This window comes from Neopelma chrysocephalum, unplaced genomic scaffold (genome assembly GCF_003984885.1).
Source record: "Neopelma chrysocephalum unplaced genomic scaffold, ASM398488v2 Primary Assembly neopelma1_62, whole genome shotgun sequence".
Taxonomy (NCBI): domain Eukaryota; kingdom Metazoa; phylum Chordata; class Aves; order Passeriformes; family Pipridae; genus Neopelma; species Neopelma chrysocephalum.
The window spans coordinates 2,887,432-2,907,841 of record NW_020897719.1 but is presented as its reverse complement, the minus strand read 5'-3'; the positions used below and the strand labels follow the sequence as shown (position 1 = coordinate 2,907,841).

At 42.3% G+C, this 20,410-nt stretch overlaps 1 protein-coding gene across 2 annotated transcripts in view; it reads right to left on the bottom strand.

The window, feature by feature from the left end:
• The window catches only part of SLC38A1 (solute carrier family 38 member 1), a 41,901-nt gene extending 22,063 nt beyond the window's left edge, over positions 1-19,838 (bottom strand). For both annotated transcript variants that reach the window (XR_003534024.1, XM_027682180.1), the window contains exons 1-4: positions 19,613-19,838; positions 10,747-10,959; positions 3,247-3,322; positions 2,568-2,683 (exon numbers count right to left, since the gene is read on the bottom strand). Coding sequence is in view for 1 of the 2 variants with exons in the window: in XM_027682180.1 (XP_027537981.1) it covers positions 2,568-2,683; positions 3,247-3,322; positions 10,747-10,865 (311 nt within the window). In the remaining variant the exon portion in view is untranslated. The remainder of the gene's footprint in view (positions 1-2,567; positions 2,684-3,246; positions 3,323-10,746; positions 10,960-19,612) is intronic.
• Between the last annotated feature and the right edge of the window lie 572 nt (positions 19,839-20,410).

Here is a 20,410-nt window from a genome sequence, read left to right as displayed (position 1 = left end):
TTGTGCATGGCTGGCCCACAGGTCTCAGCAACATGATCATCACTCTTGGACCTGGCTCTCCAGAATGAAACCACAAGCAGCAATAACTGCTCTGGCAATTCCTAGGTGGCCTGGCTCATCTCTAACTTCCGAAACTTTTTGTGCCATCTTTTGGCAGCAAAGTTTTCTCTCCTTTGGCATGCGGGAAATTATATTCTCTTTTGGTCTAGGCTGTAGTTATCACCAATGCTGGGATTAAGCTCCTCTGAGTTCCTACCTCAGTAGTTTTGCCTAGAAACTATGATGCTTTTTTATGGCACTAAGTTATGCAAACAGGATGTGTCATTGCCATGTTTATTTTGCATGTCTTATGCTAAGGATATAAGATATGAAGTGATCCAGGTGTTCATGGCAGTGCGCACTTCATACTGTGAGAGCCCAAAAGCTGTGAGAATGGAAATCAGGGTGGGTCTGCTTTGTCAGTGCTGAAAATTCTCCCTTAATTTTTCTGCCTCTGCTTTCTACTTTTCAGGGATGGTGCATGCCAATATGGGATAAACTTTCCAGAACTGTGCTACTCAAAGGCAGTGAATTTAAGTGCTTTCTCATGTGCAAAAAGCAGTGAAAGCAGAAATGATCTACCTGTGACAGCAACAGAAGAACTATACACTTATGGGAAAAATGTACGGAATGAGAGTGTAAGAAAAAATCTAAGACTAATAGACTAGGTTTAACTCTAAGATTATTGTAAGACAAAAGAACATTTAAAGCAGTTCAACTTTCAAGCATAACTACAGACACCATGTTAGGATCCTGCATCTTCAGGCTTCCAAGGGGAAAGCTCTGCTAGCCCGCTCAGTTAGGTCCTGTAGCTTCCTTACCTGTGATCTCAGTTGGCTGCTATATCTCAAGGCCAACAGATCTAAAGGCATTATAAAGCTAACAAAAACAATTATCCACTTTTGAACATACACAGTTAATGCCATAGAGAATAATGCTGTTATTTACTCTATAAAATCTCTACATTCAGTTTGGCAGTTTTTTGCACAGTGTGTTGGTACAGATCTACGTACTCACTACTTGGGTTGAGCTCAGTCACCATCACACATTGTTAGAAGTTTCTCCGGTGTTCACATCACTGGTCTGATCTACTTCACTTAAAAGAAACTGCCTTTTTACATCCTTTAGAACAACACATTTCACTGAACTCTCATGAAAAACTGCTGAAAGAATGAGAAGAAGATGAGCTTATAGAAAACTAAAGCAGTAAGGAGAAATTGAGGCTGTTCCTTGGCTGAGACACTACTATCACAGAAGAGGTAACAAGGCTGAAAAGACAACTTTTTTTTTCTCTCCTTACAGCAGTTTTTGCAACCACCAGTTTGTACCCACAGAGATGTGCTTATCAGAGCATGGGTGGACTATCACATATGGGTTGGAGTACTGGGTAAAAAATGCAGCAAAAATAAAATAAACTGAGTCACTCTGCTAAAGAAAGATGTAAATTACAACCCAGATATTTTACAGCCTAGCTTAGTGACAACACAATTATGAGACTTCATACATTCTTAATGTAAATGGATTAACTCCTTGGATTATTTCTAGATTTTACCCAACCACAGCAAATTGTAAGCTAGTGTCATGGATCTAAGCTATTCTGGCACAAAATCCCAGAGCAGATGGCAATACATACCACTTTGGCTATCTACACTGCTTTCTACAGGGCTCACATTATATACTAAGAAATGACAAAAGTTCTATATTTTTAGATTCGACATTCAAGAAATGACACCTCTTTAGAGCAATCTGTAAACTCAGTAACCCTGTTGAATAGTTCTCAAATATTGTAAATTATTGTATTTCTTCTCTCAATGAACATTTATCATTGAAATCTGCACACAATTCCCAACTGATTTCTTAACAATCACTTTTCACAATGAAACGTCTCATACTGAGATCCAAAATAACGGTCTTAGTCATTCAAGGGCACTGTTTCATATTTAAACTATTTAATTCTCCTTTATAAAAAGCCTTTTTTTTTCTTGCCAGTTAAGTACTCTGCCTCAACTCTTTTCTATACTAAAATCTTGGCTATATTTATGTTGGCTCTCAAGTACTCACCTGAAAAAAATGAAGAAACTGTGCAAGTGAGATGAAAATACTATATGTAACTTATAAAGGAATATAAATATTCTTGTTTCTTAAAAGAGTGTTCATTGCACCATACTTTGAAGAAAGCTCTGGAGATCCTGTGACATAAGTAAGAACAAGGTACTAGCCCACTGCAGCTATTACTACTGAATATTTCTGATGTATGCATAGCTTGCGGAGCACAGGAAAAATCCCCATCTAGGTCTGTAGTAAATAACACGGAGTTAATTTTCCCTAGCATTACAAGTAACGGCTTTTTCCTCAAAAATATTTGACTGAAAAAAAATGTCTGAAACTTGTAGCTAATATTTTCAGGCTTGAATGCTGTACTTCAATACAGATGGACTATAAAATCCCTCCACTTGCTGACAGTGCACACATTCTTTAAACACAGCGAAACTCCACAGAGATCAGCTATTCATCATGTGAATACTTACAGAAAAAGGACAATTCCCGTATTGGCCAAGGCAAAAGCAAGACCCAAAATCCCACTGCCCATAATTGCATTGCTAAGGTTGAAGACAGACATCCCCAATGAAGTAGTTCCTGGGATCTGGAGAAGTAAAGACAGATGTGTCAGCAACAGCTTGAAACAGAGCAGGGAAATGCACCTCTGCTTCAAACTCCATGTTTTGCAATGTATCAGATATAAGTAACAACTCCAATGGAAACTACTTAATAAAAATTGGTTTGAAAGAGGAAAAAGCATTGCTGAACCCTGTCAGAGCTACATTCTGATTGCTGTCCAACAGATTTTGTAAACTGACGTAAATGCTATAGGCAATACACAACTCATATACAACTTCAATTTTAAACCCCATCTTTCACTGTGCCTGTGAAACATCTTAGGCACATAATTTGTGTATGGTAAAGCCATAAGGAACCACCACAACTTCCTGCCCAACACAGGCCAGAGGGACTCCCTTGCCTCAACCCAACCAAAATGCTTGGGCGTTTGTTTTGGGGTTTTATTTAAGTGCTGATCCTAGGCACTGAAACTTGAATACAGTTATAATTGTGTGTGCCCACCACTTTTGAAGATGATATCTAAAGGCCCTTCATATACCCAACACGCAGTTCCTTTTGACAGGAAACAGAACTGTGAGAGAGACTTACATATTCATCACATTTCTTCTTCTCCAGGTGGCTGTTTGTGAGACTTCTTCTGCTTTCTCGATCTGAAATAAACTTGCTGAAAGAAGTCAGAGGATTTATTTCCAGCAAGCGCTTAGAAAATGTGAACACATTAATTCCGTGAGCAGCATGTGATTACCAAATAAGCAATGTATAAAAGCTGTGCGAAAAGAGGTCAAACTCATAACAGATTATGCCCCACTAATACAGTGTACATTGGGCATCAGTAAAGGTAACACCATCACAAGATCAGAATAAATGTATATATATATATATACAGAATGGTCTTTTAGGCAATTTTGTAAAGCAGCAGCAACAATTTCGTGGATGGGAAAGCAATTTGTTTGCACAGATGCTATGAGGAAATGCTTCTCCAGGTGTCCTGCAGAGATGCTTATGAGGAGTACCCACTGCTCCCAGCCCTGCTCATGGAGTTAGCACAACTAACGCTACTCTGTAAGGCAAGCATGTCATGTATTCATTCCTTTCTCCCATTATCGCACCCTGAAGGTCCTGTAAAGCAAGCAGACAAACCAATCAGATTTCTTCTTCCCCTCCCTATCGACCTCAAGACGCCTGGGCGCCAGCTCAATTACTTCCTTCCTTGCCAGCCTGGAAGGTCCCAGGCACCCAGCCCACCAGGAAGTGGTGATGACCCCTTCACAGAAGAGGGGAAGCACAACATCACCCCTAGCGCTGACTGTAAAATCAAGCAGTTACAAGGCCTAAGTGGGGAGCTTGGGACTGCAGCTGCCACTGGCCAGGAACACCCCTCTGTCCTCTGCATCCTCCAAGGATTAAGGGAGTGACTTATATTCTTTTATATGATTTTTATGCCTAGATTATGATTGTACATTGATAAAACAAATAATGTATTAAGATCTGACCCCATTGGCTGAGGGTCCAGGTGATTATAAATCTTAAAGTTATACTATAGATTCTGTATTATAATACTTATAAATTGCACTACATTGATTCAGTTTGTTGAAATCCTGTGCCATTCAAATACTAAATTCTGTGCTACACTAACCATAATACCCTGCTAAAAAAATAAAGCTTTAATTGTAACTATAATTTACTGCCATCATCATTCTGCCAAGGATCCCTAAAAGACTCCACCTGTCCCCTCACTGTCGGGTGACACTGTAAACCCCTACATTGCCACTGAAACCCTAAATTGCAACATAGTATTGGTACATCTGAAGTTAAGAACAGGAGGGTGTGCCACACATAGTCAGCATTGCCTGGACCATCCTGAACCAGGCAACCTGCACTGTTCTGGGCTACTACATTTTCAATTGAGTGTCTTTCAAAACTCACTACTGAATTCATCATACTGCAAAATTCAACACTTCTGTGCAGGGAAACATGGAACAAACAGCTTTTCTTTCTCTTTACCCTTTACTTGTTTTGTGTCCTTGATGTATCCACATTTAGGAACTTACTGTCCTCCTGTGGCTGTGTTGGCATCCTTGGGATTTACAACACTTCTGATTTAGATGAGCTGTTATTTTCTCGCAGATCTTCTCTTCAGCAAACTTTTTAGTTTGTATAAAGCATTCTTTCAGCTTTTCATCTTTTGAAGGTTTATGCACAATTAAGTCCCTGGCATCTTTGTTAATCCACAGATGGTTCTTAGTCTGCACTGGCTAATGCATCAGCCATTGTACATGTCACATACCTAACCAGGGGCTGTCACCAAGTGTCAGAGACTGTTTTAGCTGTAGGTACATTAAGCTGACTCTTCTTAGATTAAAACAGACAAACAACACTGGACACAAACAGCAGCACTGCTGGTCCTTTCCCACAGCTGGGAATGTCTACTGGCTGGGGATGTATAATTCAAACTGTGACTCGAGACTGCACATCATCTGAGTACATCCAGTGGTATTCAGGTGAGCTCGTAAAGACAGAGCTCTATCAAACTTCCGTACCACCTCAGCTGTGGCCTAATTACTACTGATATACGCTAGCACAGCTTCTAAGGCTATGGCAAAATCATGCAGCTATAATGCTGCTGACTTGGCTTCCACAGCTGACACACTTGGACTTAGTGTCTTTAACATTTGGTGTTTATCCCTTAAATCCGGGCATAGCTGGCGAAATGTATGTAGTATTTTTTCCTGGGTTTGTTGCAATTTTGACGCCTACTCACTGGTCTGCTTTGATTTCCTTTATGTCAATAAAAAACAACTATAGGCTTCTCCCGTATTTTTTAAATACTAACTTCAGCAACTAATTTGCTGCAAAATATAGACATCATGTCAGATTTACCAGTGCTAACACAGTTGGAATAGATGGCTGAACCCCCCCACTGTTTTAAGAAGTGAAAAGCAACCACTTCTAAGATAAACTGGTCGAAATTAACTTTCCAAAGCTCACCTTGTAGGTATTTCATCCTCATGGAATAAAATCTCAAATTGATTCAGAGCATGTGCTTTTCTTTTTCATGTCTGTTTAAAGCTCATCTCTTGAACGCAGGCAGCAGAGTGTGAACGGTTTGAAAAAGACATTCCAGCTCTCTCTTGAAACACCCTGCAGGCAATTTGTACAGGCAGGAGCACAGAGAAGAGCTTTATCTCTTTTGGATTTGTAACTGCTGCTGGGAACATCTGTGGACTTTGCCTTCTTCTGTCATTTATGGAGATCATGTGTCATTTTAGATTTTGTCAAGAGTTATGACAGAAGTCACTAGTCTGATCTCCCCACTTTTGCTCATCCCCTTGCAGCCAATCCCCCCTTCATAATTACAAAAATAACAAATTTGTAGATACTATTATTATAGCTGTCTGGTATTAGAGTTCCATGAAAATTATTGTTAAAAAACGAATACACAATAAAGACAACACTTGAGAAATATTGCTTGAATATAAAACTACCGTGGGACTTTCCATTAGAATATTTCTGACAAAGTAAACAGCTTCTGCAAAACCAGTATCTTCTGTGGCCAACAAACATGTTATTTCCTTCCAAATGGGACTTTGAGAAAACTACTCTGATTTGATAAATTGATCCAAAGTACTTTCTTTTGAGTTAGCTCTACATTAGAAATGGAGTGGGCTTGTCCAGCCTCTCATCTCCTATTACAAGCTGGGCTCCTCATCCACCCCATCTTTACCAAATCACACTGCACATTTTTCTCCACTTATGCTGTGTGATGCATACAGGAGGGCAAAGTCAGACATGGGAATGTGGCTACTGCGCTCTCAAACCATGAACTACACAGCACTGAGCACAGCTTCTTTATGGGGTGCTTCCTAGGCCATCTTCCAGCCCTAGGATTGCTTTCCCAGAAAGTTCATCAGTGATGCAGTGTGGGGGGATGTGGGGTCTGCCTGTGCTGCATTTGCTGTTGCAGGCAATTGGACCTGCAAGTCCAGACAAGAAGTTTGCTTTGGTACAATGCTTGGGAGGTGGTACAGCCATACCATATAACAGACAAATTTCCATAAATGGAAAGTATTACTGATCTTAAATTAAACAAAAATAAAATTAAAAAAAAAAAAGTGTAAGGGGGAAGGTATTTTAATGAATTCAACAGAAACAAATTTTCCCAAGATACTGCTTTCTGTAAACATTTTTTTTCCTTTCAGGGTGGTTTTTTTCCCCTATAGCATATGAAAGGAAACATATGTTGAAATACTGGAATTTCTAGTTAAACTGTGCCATGCATCTACTCTGCTTAATAGATGTGCTTAGACAACAAGCCATTCATTGTCACAGAATGTTGCATATTTGACCTTTAAAAATATGACACAAATTAAGTGAAACACCTGTTTACGCCAGCCTCTCCCAGCCCTCCCAAGGACCAGAGGCCACTGTGAGAGGTGCTGTGGCAACAAGCTGCAGGACCACCTGTGCCATCAAAGCCTGACAAGCATGAAATCCATTTGCGCTGTTTGTTGTCTTCATTTCAAATGCTTTACTCATCATTAAAAGACATAACCTGTTCTTAAATGTTTCTGCTTTCCTGTTGTGTTTCCTGTATCCCAGCTGAGTATGAACAGATTACACAAAACTTTTCAGGTACATTAATGAAATATCCTGGCCAAGATATAATGAGCTCATCCTTGCAATGCATGAAGCCTCACAGTTGGCTTGGAAAAAATATCTTAATCTAATTATTTTCCTGGTTTGATTTAGTGCAAAGTAGAAACTTAGTATAATCGATAAAGTGATTTTAAAAGGATGATTTTAAACTATGGTTTCCAAACTTAAGTTATTAAAGGACTTCAATGAAAAATGTTTGGTTAAGGTGATATCTCCAAGCTAATAATTTTGGCTAAGCAGAGTTAGCCAGAAACCATTTAGCTATCTTGGATATGTTTAAACATAATTAAATTAAAATGAAATTTGATGATGCCTTAAACATTTCTTAGGAAAAGTTAGTTCTGCTAAGGTGACAGAACTTTATCCTTAGGCAGCTTCTTAAACTGCATGCTAACTTGAGCAGTGGCAAAGATTTCCAGGGCAGGCCAAAACAAGAAATGCAGAAGAAAGCTTGGTCTGACTTACACTATGAAACTTGGACCAGATCTTGGTATACCTACTAACAACCTTGTTAACAAAACAAGGGGTGCTGATGACTTACTAGTAGTTGCAAACCAAGACAGGCATTAGATATCAGCTTCCTGAAAGTATTGCATTGTCATAGTTATAGATAAGGAATAAATCATCTAAATACCGATTTACAGTTATGTGCAGAGATGGCAAAGTTTTATAGCCAGGAGACACGGTTAAAAATCATCAAATCCACGTCTGAATTTGATGCAAATCTCTAGATTGGCATTTCCATTCAACATCTGCATACAAAAAAAACACCCTCTCAGTACAGCCTCTTCAAAACAATATCCCCTCCCTACATACAACTGTATATTTAGGCCTAGAAAAGGCTGGAAATCTAAAGGAAACTAGAAAATTCTTTTCCAAGATCAAGAACTATTTGGAGTTTACAATCAGACTTGGAATCGGCTTCTGCCTGGTATACCTTCTCCAAAAGACCCTTAAAAACTCTGTTCTACATTGAGCTTGAACAATTACGCAGTGGGAGAAAAAATGTTCAAAATTAAATACAGTATGCAAAATCAAACAGGTTGAAACAACAAAAAAAGTTAGTTGAAAATTACAGATCTAATCTAAAGCTCAAGTGAAATCAACAAAAAAAGTCCCACTGGTTTTGATGGACTTTGGAGTTTCACAAGGCCTCACACCATGTGCCAAGCAGCACAAAATGTGTTATTCCCTATGCCTGTTAACCTCTTATTCCATGGAAAAATGGTGTTTCCCAAGATAGTTATAGAAAGGGAATAACTACATCCTTTCAGGATGCATTCAGCATGAGGTGTTGAGCAGGATATGTCCCCCTGCTCATCACACATGGGGATGCTCACATGGCTGCACTGGTACCAACATGCTGCTGCACTGGAAGCTGTGGTCAGCACGAGCTGCCTTGAAACTTGTTTTAGACATGGAGTGGAACATGAACAAACCGGGATATATAGAGCAAAATACTCATGTGTGGGATGTAAGTAGCTGTCTCATGAGAGCCCTGGCAGTGGGATAATAGAGAACCATAATGGGCTACATCCTACAACCAAATGATTGTCTGCAGAAGAAAAAAAGTTACCCAGAAAGGAATGGAAAATTGTGGAATATGTTCATCTGCCCTAAGAGCCAGAGTATTAATCAGAAATTCTGCTTTTGAGTTTCTGACCCTCTTTCCTTCACCCCACTTTTCTTCTTCCTTTTGCAGGCAGTCTGAATTCAACTCAGTTCTTGTCGTGCTTACTACATTTTAACTCCACAAAGCACATTGTGACTGCAGAGAATCAGGCACATATGGCACACTCCTTCCCCACCCTCCATAAACATTCACTGAAAGATGAAGTGCCAACAGGGTTTTCCCCCATAACAGTTACTGGTGACACCAGCCAAAGTGCTGGGGAGGTGCAGCCAGCCTGGTACAGCCACTCCTTCTCTCAAGGATATAAATTCTCGGCAGGCTAAACGGAACAAATTTACTACTGTCAGCTCATGAGCTCCTCTCCTTACAACGTGAACCAGCAGGAAAGCAAGCAGGTTCGTACTGGAACTGTGTTGTTTTGGCAAAGTTGGAGTGGTTTTCTGTCGTGCGCTTCCCTTTCTTTTTTTTTTTTTTTTACAGAAGTGGTTTGCATTTCGTTTTGGCACTTTCCATCAAAGCAGTTGCATCAGAAAATTCCTGACCAGCTCTAATCTTCATCAGCGCAGCTGTTGTGGTCACACCACCACACATGCCCTGCTGGCTACATCCCCAGGACTTCCCCAGGGCGGGCGATGGGGGGAGGCAGCCACCCTCCTGCTGGGGGCTCACCCACACCACCAGCCAGGGCCCCCTGCTCCATCCCACAGTATGGCTGTCTGGTTTTGCTACGTGAATGGTATGGACAGTGCTGAGTGCTTATTCCCATACCTGTCACCAAGCTCCCTGTCCCCCCACACAATTGTGAGAGTCACATGACTCTACCAGCACTTAGGAAAAAACAGCTCTAAGTTTTGTTTTAACAGTAGAAAGTGAGTTTCCCAGATAGCCAAAGAAGATGCTGCCAAAAGGAAGAAAGGGCAAGGGAAGATTTTAAGGGGCTGCATCCCCATGCAGTTACTAGCTGGCTAGTGTGCTCCACCTTGGTTTGCAATATTTGAATAGGAAGTTTGATCAAAAAAGAGCTTCCTGTTTTACAGCTCACAAAACCCAAACAGAGTCTGTCAGCAGGTCTTTGCTACAAACTGGTTGGCTCAGCACCTGCTGGAGTCTGACAGGAAGAGCTGGAGAACTACTCTCTGGTTGAAAAGGCAGCTCTTTGGAAATGACTGTACTGCTTATAGCAAAAGCCAACAGCCTAATAATTGTAACTAGCAATTTTCACCAGTATTCATGCATTTTTTGAAACTTGATATGACTTAGGTAAGACTCTGTTTTACCATCTTCTTGCCACCCCTGCCTGAAGGGAGCAAACCACTGCCCAGTTTATGTTGCCAAATTGCAAACATGGACTGGGACTACACTTGCTGCCAACCACACCAGCTGTAAATCTCCAGGAGCTTGGATGTGTGAATGTGGCCAGGCAGGCTAAATTTGTCATATCAGGGATCAAAGGTCAACAAGAAGATTTGCCCCGAATTCTGCCACTGTATTAATTGTTATTACTTCCATGCTGTGTGCAAGCAGATATTTCAAAATGTTGGCTTTTTGCTACATTATACGTTTGTGAATTTTATTAGACTAATTTGAAAGATTCAAAACGATGAATAAATTGCCACTCTGTTTGCTTTATCTGCTATTGTAGCCTATGCCCAACAGATGTTACGTATGAAATTCAAATTACATCTTCAAATGAAGCATGACTTGGTAATGAATAATTCAAGACATATACTGAAAATTAGAATGCTGTTTTTAAACAGTGTGTTTCTTAGCAGAGGAAATGTCAGTGGAAAAATACTCACCTATTTATCTGGCCATTTTCCACCTCTGTGAAATCATTTGAATCATTGCTGATGTTATCATCTTCAGGGACAGTCATATTCTGCAATTCAGTCAGTTCTAATCCAGCTTTGAAAGGCATGCTGGGTGAGTAACTGTGCCTATCCAAGTGGTTCTTCAAATACTAGTGTTTGGTTGGTATCTTGTGAATAAACTACAGCCACAGTGTCAGCAACCTAAATAAAACACAAGAAAAAAACCTAAGATGTATACCACCAACAGCAGGAAATATCACCAGAAGAAACCAGTGAAACCTGCAAGGAGGGACCATCCTTACCATGCAATTTTGTATTGTTAAATGGACCTTAGGTTATAACCTCAATGCATTGCAGAACAGTAGTAATCTTATATGTCTTAATGAGATCAACCTTACAAATTTACCCTGTCCTCCAACCAACTGCTGAAGACAGTACTTTATTTGCAAACTTGTGAGCAAACCAAGCCTGTTTGTTTCAGGAAAAAGGGATGAACTGCCTACAAAACAAAGAAAAAAAATTATTTGCTTATCCAAGCCACATTTTGATATTTGGTGTTTGTCTTCTGTATGTTCTCCATTCTTACTAAAAATATAAAGCACATTGTGTCTGTGCTGATGCTAAGGGGAAAGAGGGAGCGAGTTCTCCCAGTACCTCGTTCTACTAATACATATATTCCAACACACTTTTGGTAAAATGGATGTGCAGATGATGCTTTGTGTATGGTTAAACTTATAATGAACAAGGACAGAAGCAGAAAAATCCAAATCCCTGAGCTCATGCGTCATGGGAGAAAGAGTAACGTATACCCTGTGTCAAGCAGTTACCGTCTAGATGATCAGGTGAACTCTCCTTTGATAGATGTGTTGCATAAAAGCACCGAGAAAAACACCAAAGGCAGATCAGAGAAGTTTGCTACAATTACATATTTCTTTATCAGCAATGCAAATCAACTGAAAGACCAATATTTTCTGGAGTCCAACCACTCTAAGCTGAGCTACAACTCCAGCATGGTAGTGAGGCAACAGTATGTTATTCACAAACAAGTTCCTACACCACAACTCTCTCAATTCCCATTTTGTGAATGAATTTCCGGCAGTACTGCCAAACAACTATTCACCTTGGGGTATGTGGTGAACACTCAGATGCCGGATTAATCTGGGAATATTTTTAAATTTCTCAGTGCTACCTCAAAGCCATCGAACGGCTTGCATGCAACCAAAGAGGCATGAGCATCCCCAGCTCTTGCAGGGTGAGACAGGAGGATGTAGTTCACTTGTTCAGTTATGACAGCTGCCTGTTTCAAATTAAGTTTACAGAAGCCAATACTTCTGTTTTATACCACATCTCCACCATGCAGAAGAGGACTTTGCAAACGAGCAGTTTCTTCCCTGTAAATACTTTTCTCAGAAATGGAGTTTTAAAATGTACATGTGCTCCTAACAATTCCTCAAGGGCTCATCCTGTCTAAACTTCAGGTGCAAAGTTTAAAGGCCAGTCTCAAGGCTAACAGTAGAGCAAGATCTTTTCCACTGAAAGAGTAACTAAGCACACGGTTATGGTGGCTGAAAGGGCCTGGTACAGCCTGTTGTGAGGACTGAGTTTGGGGCATGTTAGCTGAGTCCTTTTTAACTCCTCTACAGAAGAGATTTTCACCAGACACCAGGAGAAAACTGCTCGGGTATTAAAATGTTGGCACAATAAAATATTTTTAAAACCATTGATTTAGGTTGCTCATAAATAAATGCGGACTGGCAAGCAGAGGGTAGTTTTAGCAGTGACATTCTGGAACAGTCTTCAGGAGACTGCAGGGATAAAATAGTCTACCTATTTTGGAAGAGAAGCACGATCTTTTTATAAAAGGATAAAGCCACAGGAGACGGCAACTGCTGAGATGGCAAGGACCAAGTCCACTGAATCCTCAAGCTTCTTGTGACCATGAATTCCTAAAATAAAATATTCTTTAAGAGACTTTACAACCTCTGTACCAGGATCTGTATCCCCTGGCATTTACAAACCTGTGCAATGTTCATCTGAGATTCAAGCAGAGAAGCTTCTCCTCTGGGCACCGTTTTGCATCATGGTGCCCCAGGAGGATTTTCAGAACTGCCTTGACATTGCCTGTGCTTAATAAATTCTCCATGAAGTGTTTGAAAAGCAGGTGCTGAAATTAGCACTCATGTGAGGTAAACAGCACACTGGAGAGCTGGCTGCACAGCTCACTGACGTGCAGCTCTCCAGTGTGCTGCTCTGGCCCTCTATCACCGAAACACTGCAGGGCCAGAGTGGCAGGAACATAGCTCGCTGCTTTATTCGTAAGGAGCGACAAGCTTTGTCTGTTTTAACCAAAACTCTGCTTCTACAGAAAATTAATTGAATGAAGACTTCCACAAAGGCATGTAATGATAGGACAAGGGGGAATGGCTTTAAACTGAAAGAGCGTGGGTTTAGGTTAGATATTACGAAGAAATGCTTTACTGTGAGGATGGTGAGGCACTGGTACAAGTTGCCCAGAGAAGCTGTGGATGCCCCATCCCTGGAATTGTTCAAGGGCAGGTTGGATGGGGCTTTGAGAAACCTGGTGTAGTGGAAGGTGTCCTTGCCCATGGCAGGGGGGTTAGAACAAGATCATCTTCAAGGTCCCTTCCAAACCAAACCATTCTACGATTCTATAGGACGGAGTGAAATCTTAGTACAAGCTGAAGCATCAGTAATCATTTCAGTCGATTCCAGCTTTTAGGCAGACAAATTGTTCCTGAAGCAGCACGACAGTCATTTTGAATCTGCCTCAGGTTCTTGCTAGGGTGATTTACTAAATCTTCGTTCGCGAAGTCTAGCCATGATGATTTACTAAAAAAACACCAAAATAAAACCATGAAAGAAAAAAAAATGAGTGAAATAATGCATTGCACTTCCAAGTATGAGAAAACCTCATCTCAGTGCCAAAACACAAGGAGGGTGAGGAGAGAGTGGTGGGGCTGGGGACTGAAATTTTCATTGTCATGGCATGAACTTATCACAGATCTTTGGCAAAGAAAAACTAACATGTCCTTAACACCTCCATCTGTAAAATTAAGATGATAATAGCGACAATAACACTCAGTTTGTGAAGCCCTTGAAGATTCAGAGAGAAAGGGTGATAAACGTGATACCTGGAATAAAGCACTATGCAAATCACAAAATTTTTGCAAAGATACAGTTACCTCAGAGATATACATTGTCATTGCTAATCACTCTGGGCACCCTCCACAGTCAATGGAGTACAGTTGGTCACATAAATTTGCTCCCCATTTTAAACTTCAAAATCACCCATGCCACAAATCGCAGAGCCCTAATAAAATCTACAGTTCCAAATGATAGTGTTCACGTCAACCAGTTTCATTCCCTACAAGTCAAGTGTCTGCTCCAGGCTTGTCACTTGGCCTCTACAGTGGAGCCTGGCACTGCTGAAGGACAACTTACCCTGACCCACAGGAGTGGTCTGAAGTCTCACTGAGCTCTTCCCTGCAATTGCATTAGCTTTGCTCCCCAAGGGAGATTCAATGCTGGGATAGCTGAGCTAAGCAAGTTGCCACCTCAGGTGTAGGTGCCACTAATGCCGTGGGAAGAAAAACCCAAACTGCTTCAACTAATAAAAGTTCGCTACATGTTGATACTGAGCTATATTGGAAGCAGCATGGTAATATTTGTACTTTTACAGCCTTTTCATTCAAGAAATGTCATAAAAGAAATGCAAATAAAAATGCTATGTTGGCAAGAGTTCCTAAACTGAGCTTTATTCCTAATTCACATTGAAAGGCAGTAAATAATCATGTGAAGAGTGACTGCAGAAATTCCAGTCACTTCAGTCACTGTGCCTAATACTCTGTCCATCCTTAAACCTTCCAAAAAGAGAACCTCTCTCTCCAGACACACACAAAGTAAATCATGAAGAAGAAATTAGAATTTTGCTCTTATTTCAAACTTTTATACTCAGATGGGCAATCACTGCTTCTTGAAGCAGGAATCACCCTAAGAGAAAACCAGGAAAGAGTTAATGACCCTTCAAAAGGAACCTCAAGGGCCTTTGTTTGGTAGCTGACCCAGTCCCTCCGTTTAGTAGAAAAAGCAGTGCTCCAAGCAGTGCTCCAACCTAGGAACTTGGCTTTCTCTTTAAACATTCCATGATATGTCTTGTAAAACCCTTTATGGATAAATTATTTGTTGTGTGCTCCTTGCAGAATACGGGAAAGATTACAACTGGTCACAGAATTCAGGAGGACTATGTGATGGCACAAGAAAATAAAATGAAAGTTTTTTTTTCAAGGACACTGAGACCTTCACAAGCCTTTAAAGCACATTCCAAGAACTGTGGTAATTTTCTCTGTTGCCTTCTGAAACATTAAAAAAAAAAAATCCCTGCAACTCCAGTTTTCTGGACTGTTAAATCCCACAAGAGCAGTAATGGGATCAAAACACTTGTATTTGAAAAACAAATGTAATACAGACAGTATATCCTTATTTCTTCTGCTGGTTCAAGCATGAATCGTTTCTGGGCCATACCTGGAAGAGGTGTATTCTCAGAAAACACTTTGCTGGAAGCTGTGTTTTTAACAGTAACATCATCACTCCTGGTGGTAATGGTGATGGCTTAATTCACATGACTTTTTTTTATTTCATGCCTCGTAAATGACATCATTCAAAAAGTGTCAACTTAAAGCATATGACTGGCCAAAAGCTGAGCCAGTATACAAGAGGCATTTGGGTAATTGGTCGAGTTGGACACCATCTAGCCCACCTCTGGATACGGTTTTTGTAACGTGCCCTTGCAAACCAAGGGGGAGCTTCATTCACTGTGCGCTTCCCACAGTCAGTCTTGGGATTTGTAAATATCCAAGACACCCTAAGCACTTTTAACTATGAAATTCAAGCTAATTAGCTCAAAAGATGAAACATGACTCAATTTTCTTTTCAAAGGGAGTTTTGCCAAGAATTCCTCTTGGTTGGTTACAAGTCATCAGAATCAAGCACTTGATTTTCACACAGGCTGGTTTTAGTCCTGCAAAGCCCAAGATGTGACACGTCTTTGCTCATACTTTTGAAACTTCTTTCAAAGTAGACCAATATGACCAGTAAGATACCATGGATATAAACAATGAAACACTGAGACTGAAACTCTGTGCACAGACTATTCACTTAAATGACAAAAAGCAAAAATAAGCTTTATACAAAACAGTATCACGCTGGGAGGTGAGGAAGCAACTATCTCCTTTTCGTTCCACATTAGTGATACCTGACCTGAGGAACATAAAGCTCCAGATTTACTCCTCATCTACAGGAAGGACAAAATGGAGAGATTAGAGAAGAGCCACTGAGATAAAAAAGAGCTTGGAAATTGAAGACTGACTCACATCCACTGAGCAAACAGCTGCAGTGCTTGAAATGTCATTGCCTCCAGCTCCTCAGCTCTGCCCCTCTGCAGCAGGCTGCAGCCACAGGAGCAGTGGAAGGAAGCGGGTTCACTCCGGTCCCGCGGCAGCCCAGCCCCAGTTGGGCTCAGGGAGCCACAGAGAACCGACAAGGTGTCAGCACACGGCCATCCTGCCCATCGGACACAGCGCCAGGATGAAAGCACTGCAGCGGCTGGAAGGCCTTTGAGCTGCTGCAGCTGTTTCCTTGGTGGCTGTAAACCACCACCTTTCATTTTCAGGCTTGTTCTCTCTCACACAGCTCCCACAGCACGCAGGATGGAAACAGTTAAAAGATAAGACTGGGGGGGGGGAACAAGTGACAGAAGACTTAGGAAGGAAGCGGAAGGAAGCTCAGAAAAGGATGCTATATATCACTCAGAAGCTATGAGCACAAATGTGGATTGTCAACCTTTCTCTTGGTAGTGCATGACCTTGCGCTGCAACAGGAAAATTTTCCTGCTTTACCCCATCACTCTCCACACTGCCCTTCCATGCTGCCATAAAGAAAGAGAACACAGTCCCAAATTAAGTCTCGACAGGCTACTCAGCTGATCAAAGGCAGGCAAATAAGAAACCATAAAATCTCAGTCTGATTCACCCAATGATTCATTACTTTAGGCAAAACACTTAAAGATGAACCATAAAGGAAAATGGGTTTAAGTACATTTTTGTTTTGAGCCCTTCCCAGTCAATTTAGGAAAGGCATTTGGCAGAAGACTATAGTCACATTTTTTCCTAATTATGTTTCTCTGCGAAATCCTCTCGACAGTCTTGGTTTTGAAAAGAGATCCCAGAACGCACTGCCACAAATAAACTCTTGTCTTCCATAGAAAGTGGAAATGCTGTATGAGTGGGGCTTTATGGGGCACTGCAACAAAACAGACTACCCAGATGTATTTGTAAGGATTAAATAGCAGCTCTGAAATTCCTATTTCAATAAATTTTGTACTACAGAAGGAAGAACCCTTCGTATAAGTTCATATGTAACTCGCCTTCTGCCCCAGTTTACAAGTAATTTCTCTACCTTAGTTTTGACTCTAAGAGACTCAGAGTGATATTTATCTGATAAGCTTAGACAAATATTATGAGAGTTGACTGCAAAACATGAAAAAGCTGCCATTTTTCCCAAAAGCAGCCGCTCAAACTTCTTGGATTGGATTAAGGTCACAGCAGTAAATACCTATCAAAAAGGAAACTGAATTCAGGCTTAAAATATTTAAATATTCCCACAACATTTCATTTGTCCTCACAATACAAAGTTTTAAAGCTGTGGTTATTGTCATGCTACGTGCTACATGGATTCGTACAGAAATGAGCAGGCTGATAAAAAGACAGAGGAGAGCACAGAGGGAAGGAAAGTCCCATTTCTGCTCAGTCACCACTCTTCTCCTGCTAAAAAAAACTAACTCCCAAACCAGAAAAACACAGACAAAATGTAGGACAGAGACCCAGGACAAGCAGCCTGCAAGCAGGAAGGATGAGAGAGCCCTGCCTCGCCTTCCATCCTCTAAAACCCTTGTAAAAAGCAGGATTTGGTCATGAAGGACAGTTGATCGTCTGTGTTTTATAGCAGTCTTCAAAAAACTTCAAACAACTCGGAGGATAATCCTCTGCACAGGTGTATGTGGAGCGTGGCGCTCACCACCAACAACTGTCTCCTGTCCTCACCCGGGCTAGAAAGCCCAGTTGGTCCAACTACAGCATAAACAGCCTCAAGTGACAAGCCAGAGGATGCTGCAGTGTGCTTCAGAGAATTGCTCTCTCTATGGTGCCTCTTAAAAAGAAAAAAAAAAAACTTCCGAAAAGGCAAAGTCAAATAGGAGTCATTCAGTATGACTGTGAAGCAGATCGCATTTTAGTCAGTGAATTTCCATCAAGCCTCAGCAGAAGGCCTTTGCTTACCAGCAATATGGCAGTTCCTAGATTTCAGGCAGGTTTTGCAAGCAGATTTCAATGCCATTTCGGCAGGGGCTCCTAACCTGAAAAGTGCAGTTATTGATATCTATATCCTTCAGCAACAGATGGAATTTCCTTCTAGAGACTTTTAAAACAAAGTTGGCATTTTGGTAGCAAATGAAGTAAACGTTAGATGGAAGGATGCTGTTTCTTTCTCTCCCTTTAGCTGTTTTTAGTTCTGATCTAAGAATGTTGGACTCAGAAAGTCACTTTCTTGGTTTTTATTTTTATTCCCAGAATGTATTTTATCAACTAAAAAGTATCGTTTTCTAACACTTTACTTTTAGAACAATGGCTCTTTTATGTTCTTTTGGCCTTTCAAGCACGCGTAAAAGCCAAACAAACCCGAAGGTGAATGAAGCACCATAAAAGCACAGGTTCCTATCTATAATTTGGACTAGAGGTTGGTAGAAATGTCCCACAGCAGTCTGGGACGCTGAACAGCCTAAGAACATGTGATGAGTTTGGCTAGTGGCATAAGCAGACTATAGCTTCAACTTCCATAAAACCAGTTGCCAGATCCGGGGTTTATTTCAGTCCTTCCAATGTCACAAAACAAAGCATGGGTTTACACATCTCCTTGTCTCCTCTTTCACAAGGAGACAGACACATCCTAGCTACAGGTTGCATCACGAACTCTGCAAAACAACGGAACAAGCTCCCTGTCACAAGAGCGAGCTGGACGTACACACCTCTGAGCCAATGCACACCCGGGCATTCACACCGGCCCCTTTTTGTTCTCGCCTTTGCTCATTAAAACCGACTACCTCAGCTGTTACTATGTATTTACGGGCCACCACGCACACGCGTGCGCGCCTGCATTTTCCGAATACCGTAAAACTTGCACTGACCCCATAGCAGCGCTGGGTTTAAGGGAAAGGCAAGAATGTTCCACAGCCGGGCAGGGCTACACCGCGGCCGCGCACCGTGCGGGGGCTGCGGCACCCGCGGCCCTGCCGACACCTGGGGCAAACTCTTTTATTATTACTATTACTACCTTCTTTTTTTTTTTTCCGCTGCAAGCGGAAGCTCGTAGTTGCCGACTACCAGGATTTTGTTTTATTTCTGCTGGGCTTTTTGGGTTTTTTTTTCCATGCCCGCCTCAGCAGCCGGCTAAGGCAGCATCGCCCCCCCGCCTCGGGCCCGGCAACGCGCCCCAGCCGCGGGGATATGCCGCATGGCCGGCCCCGGCCCCCCGTCCCCTCCCGCCCCGCCGGGCTCCCCCAGCCCCTCCCCGGCTCGCTGCGCGCATTTTTAGGGTTTGGAATGCGCAGCACCCGGGGGCGAGGAGGCACGTTTGAGGGGCGCGGAGAGGGATGCGCAGACGGCGGGGACAAAGCACGGCGAGCTCAGGGCTCCGGGCTCCGGCCCGCGCGGCGTAGCGCGGAGACAAAGGGTGCGCGGGGAGCCGCGGCCCCGTCCCCGCGATTGCATCAGCTGCTGCCTACCTTCCCCAGGAGCTGCGGGGATCCCACGAGAAGCGATCCACCCTATCCGCCGGGAGCCGGCTGGAGCACCGCGACAAATAATTACAGGGATAACAAGAAATTTAAAATTAAAAAAAAAAAAAGAAAAAAAAGAAAAAAAGGGGCGAGGATGCAGGGGGAATTAAACTGGCGAAACGAAGACGGCGAGGAAGATGCCGCTCCTCCTCCCGCCGCGGGTGTGTGCATGTGGAGGTGGGCGGGCTGGCGGGAGCGCGCAGGGCGCGCCGCCGCGCCGGGCCAGGGGCCGGGCCCGGGGCCGGGGCGGTGTCACCAGGTGCTGCGGGACGCGGAGCCTTGGCCGTGCTGTCCCCGCGGGGCGGAGGGTCGCACGTGGTCCGGGCAGGGGACCCACGGCGCTTTCCGACACCCGCAGCTCTCTGGCCCCATGGATGTTCAGCACCTTTCTTTTTAAAAAAAAAAAATATTTTTTACTCTTTTTACAACAACAGAAAATAATTTTTCTCTCTTCACGCCACGGTTGCCCACAAGAGAACCCCTCCTGGCAGACAGGTCGGATTTTTGTAGCGTGAAATGGCTACGGGAGATCTGGCATTGTCTTGTAACCCGATTTCCTGTTTCGTCATGCAAAATGTGTATGTTGAAAAATGCTGCCATGCGTTTGAGAGGTCAGAGCATTTCCAGCTGGGGCAAGACACCTTTTGCAAATAATAATAATGGCCCATCTTCGCGAACGAAGATTTGGGGAAAGGTCTTTTACCTTTCCAGCCTGCGCAATGGATTTTTTAGGTGAGACACAGC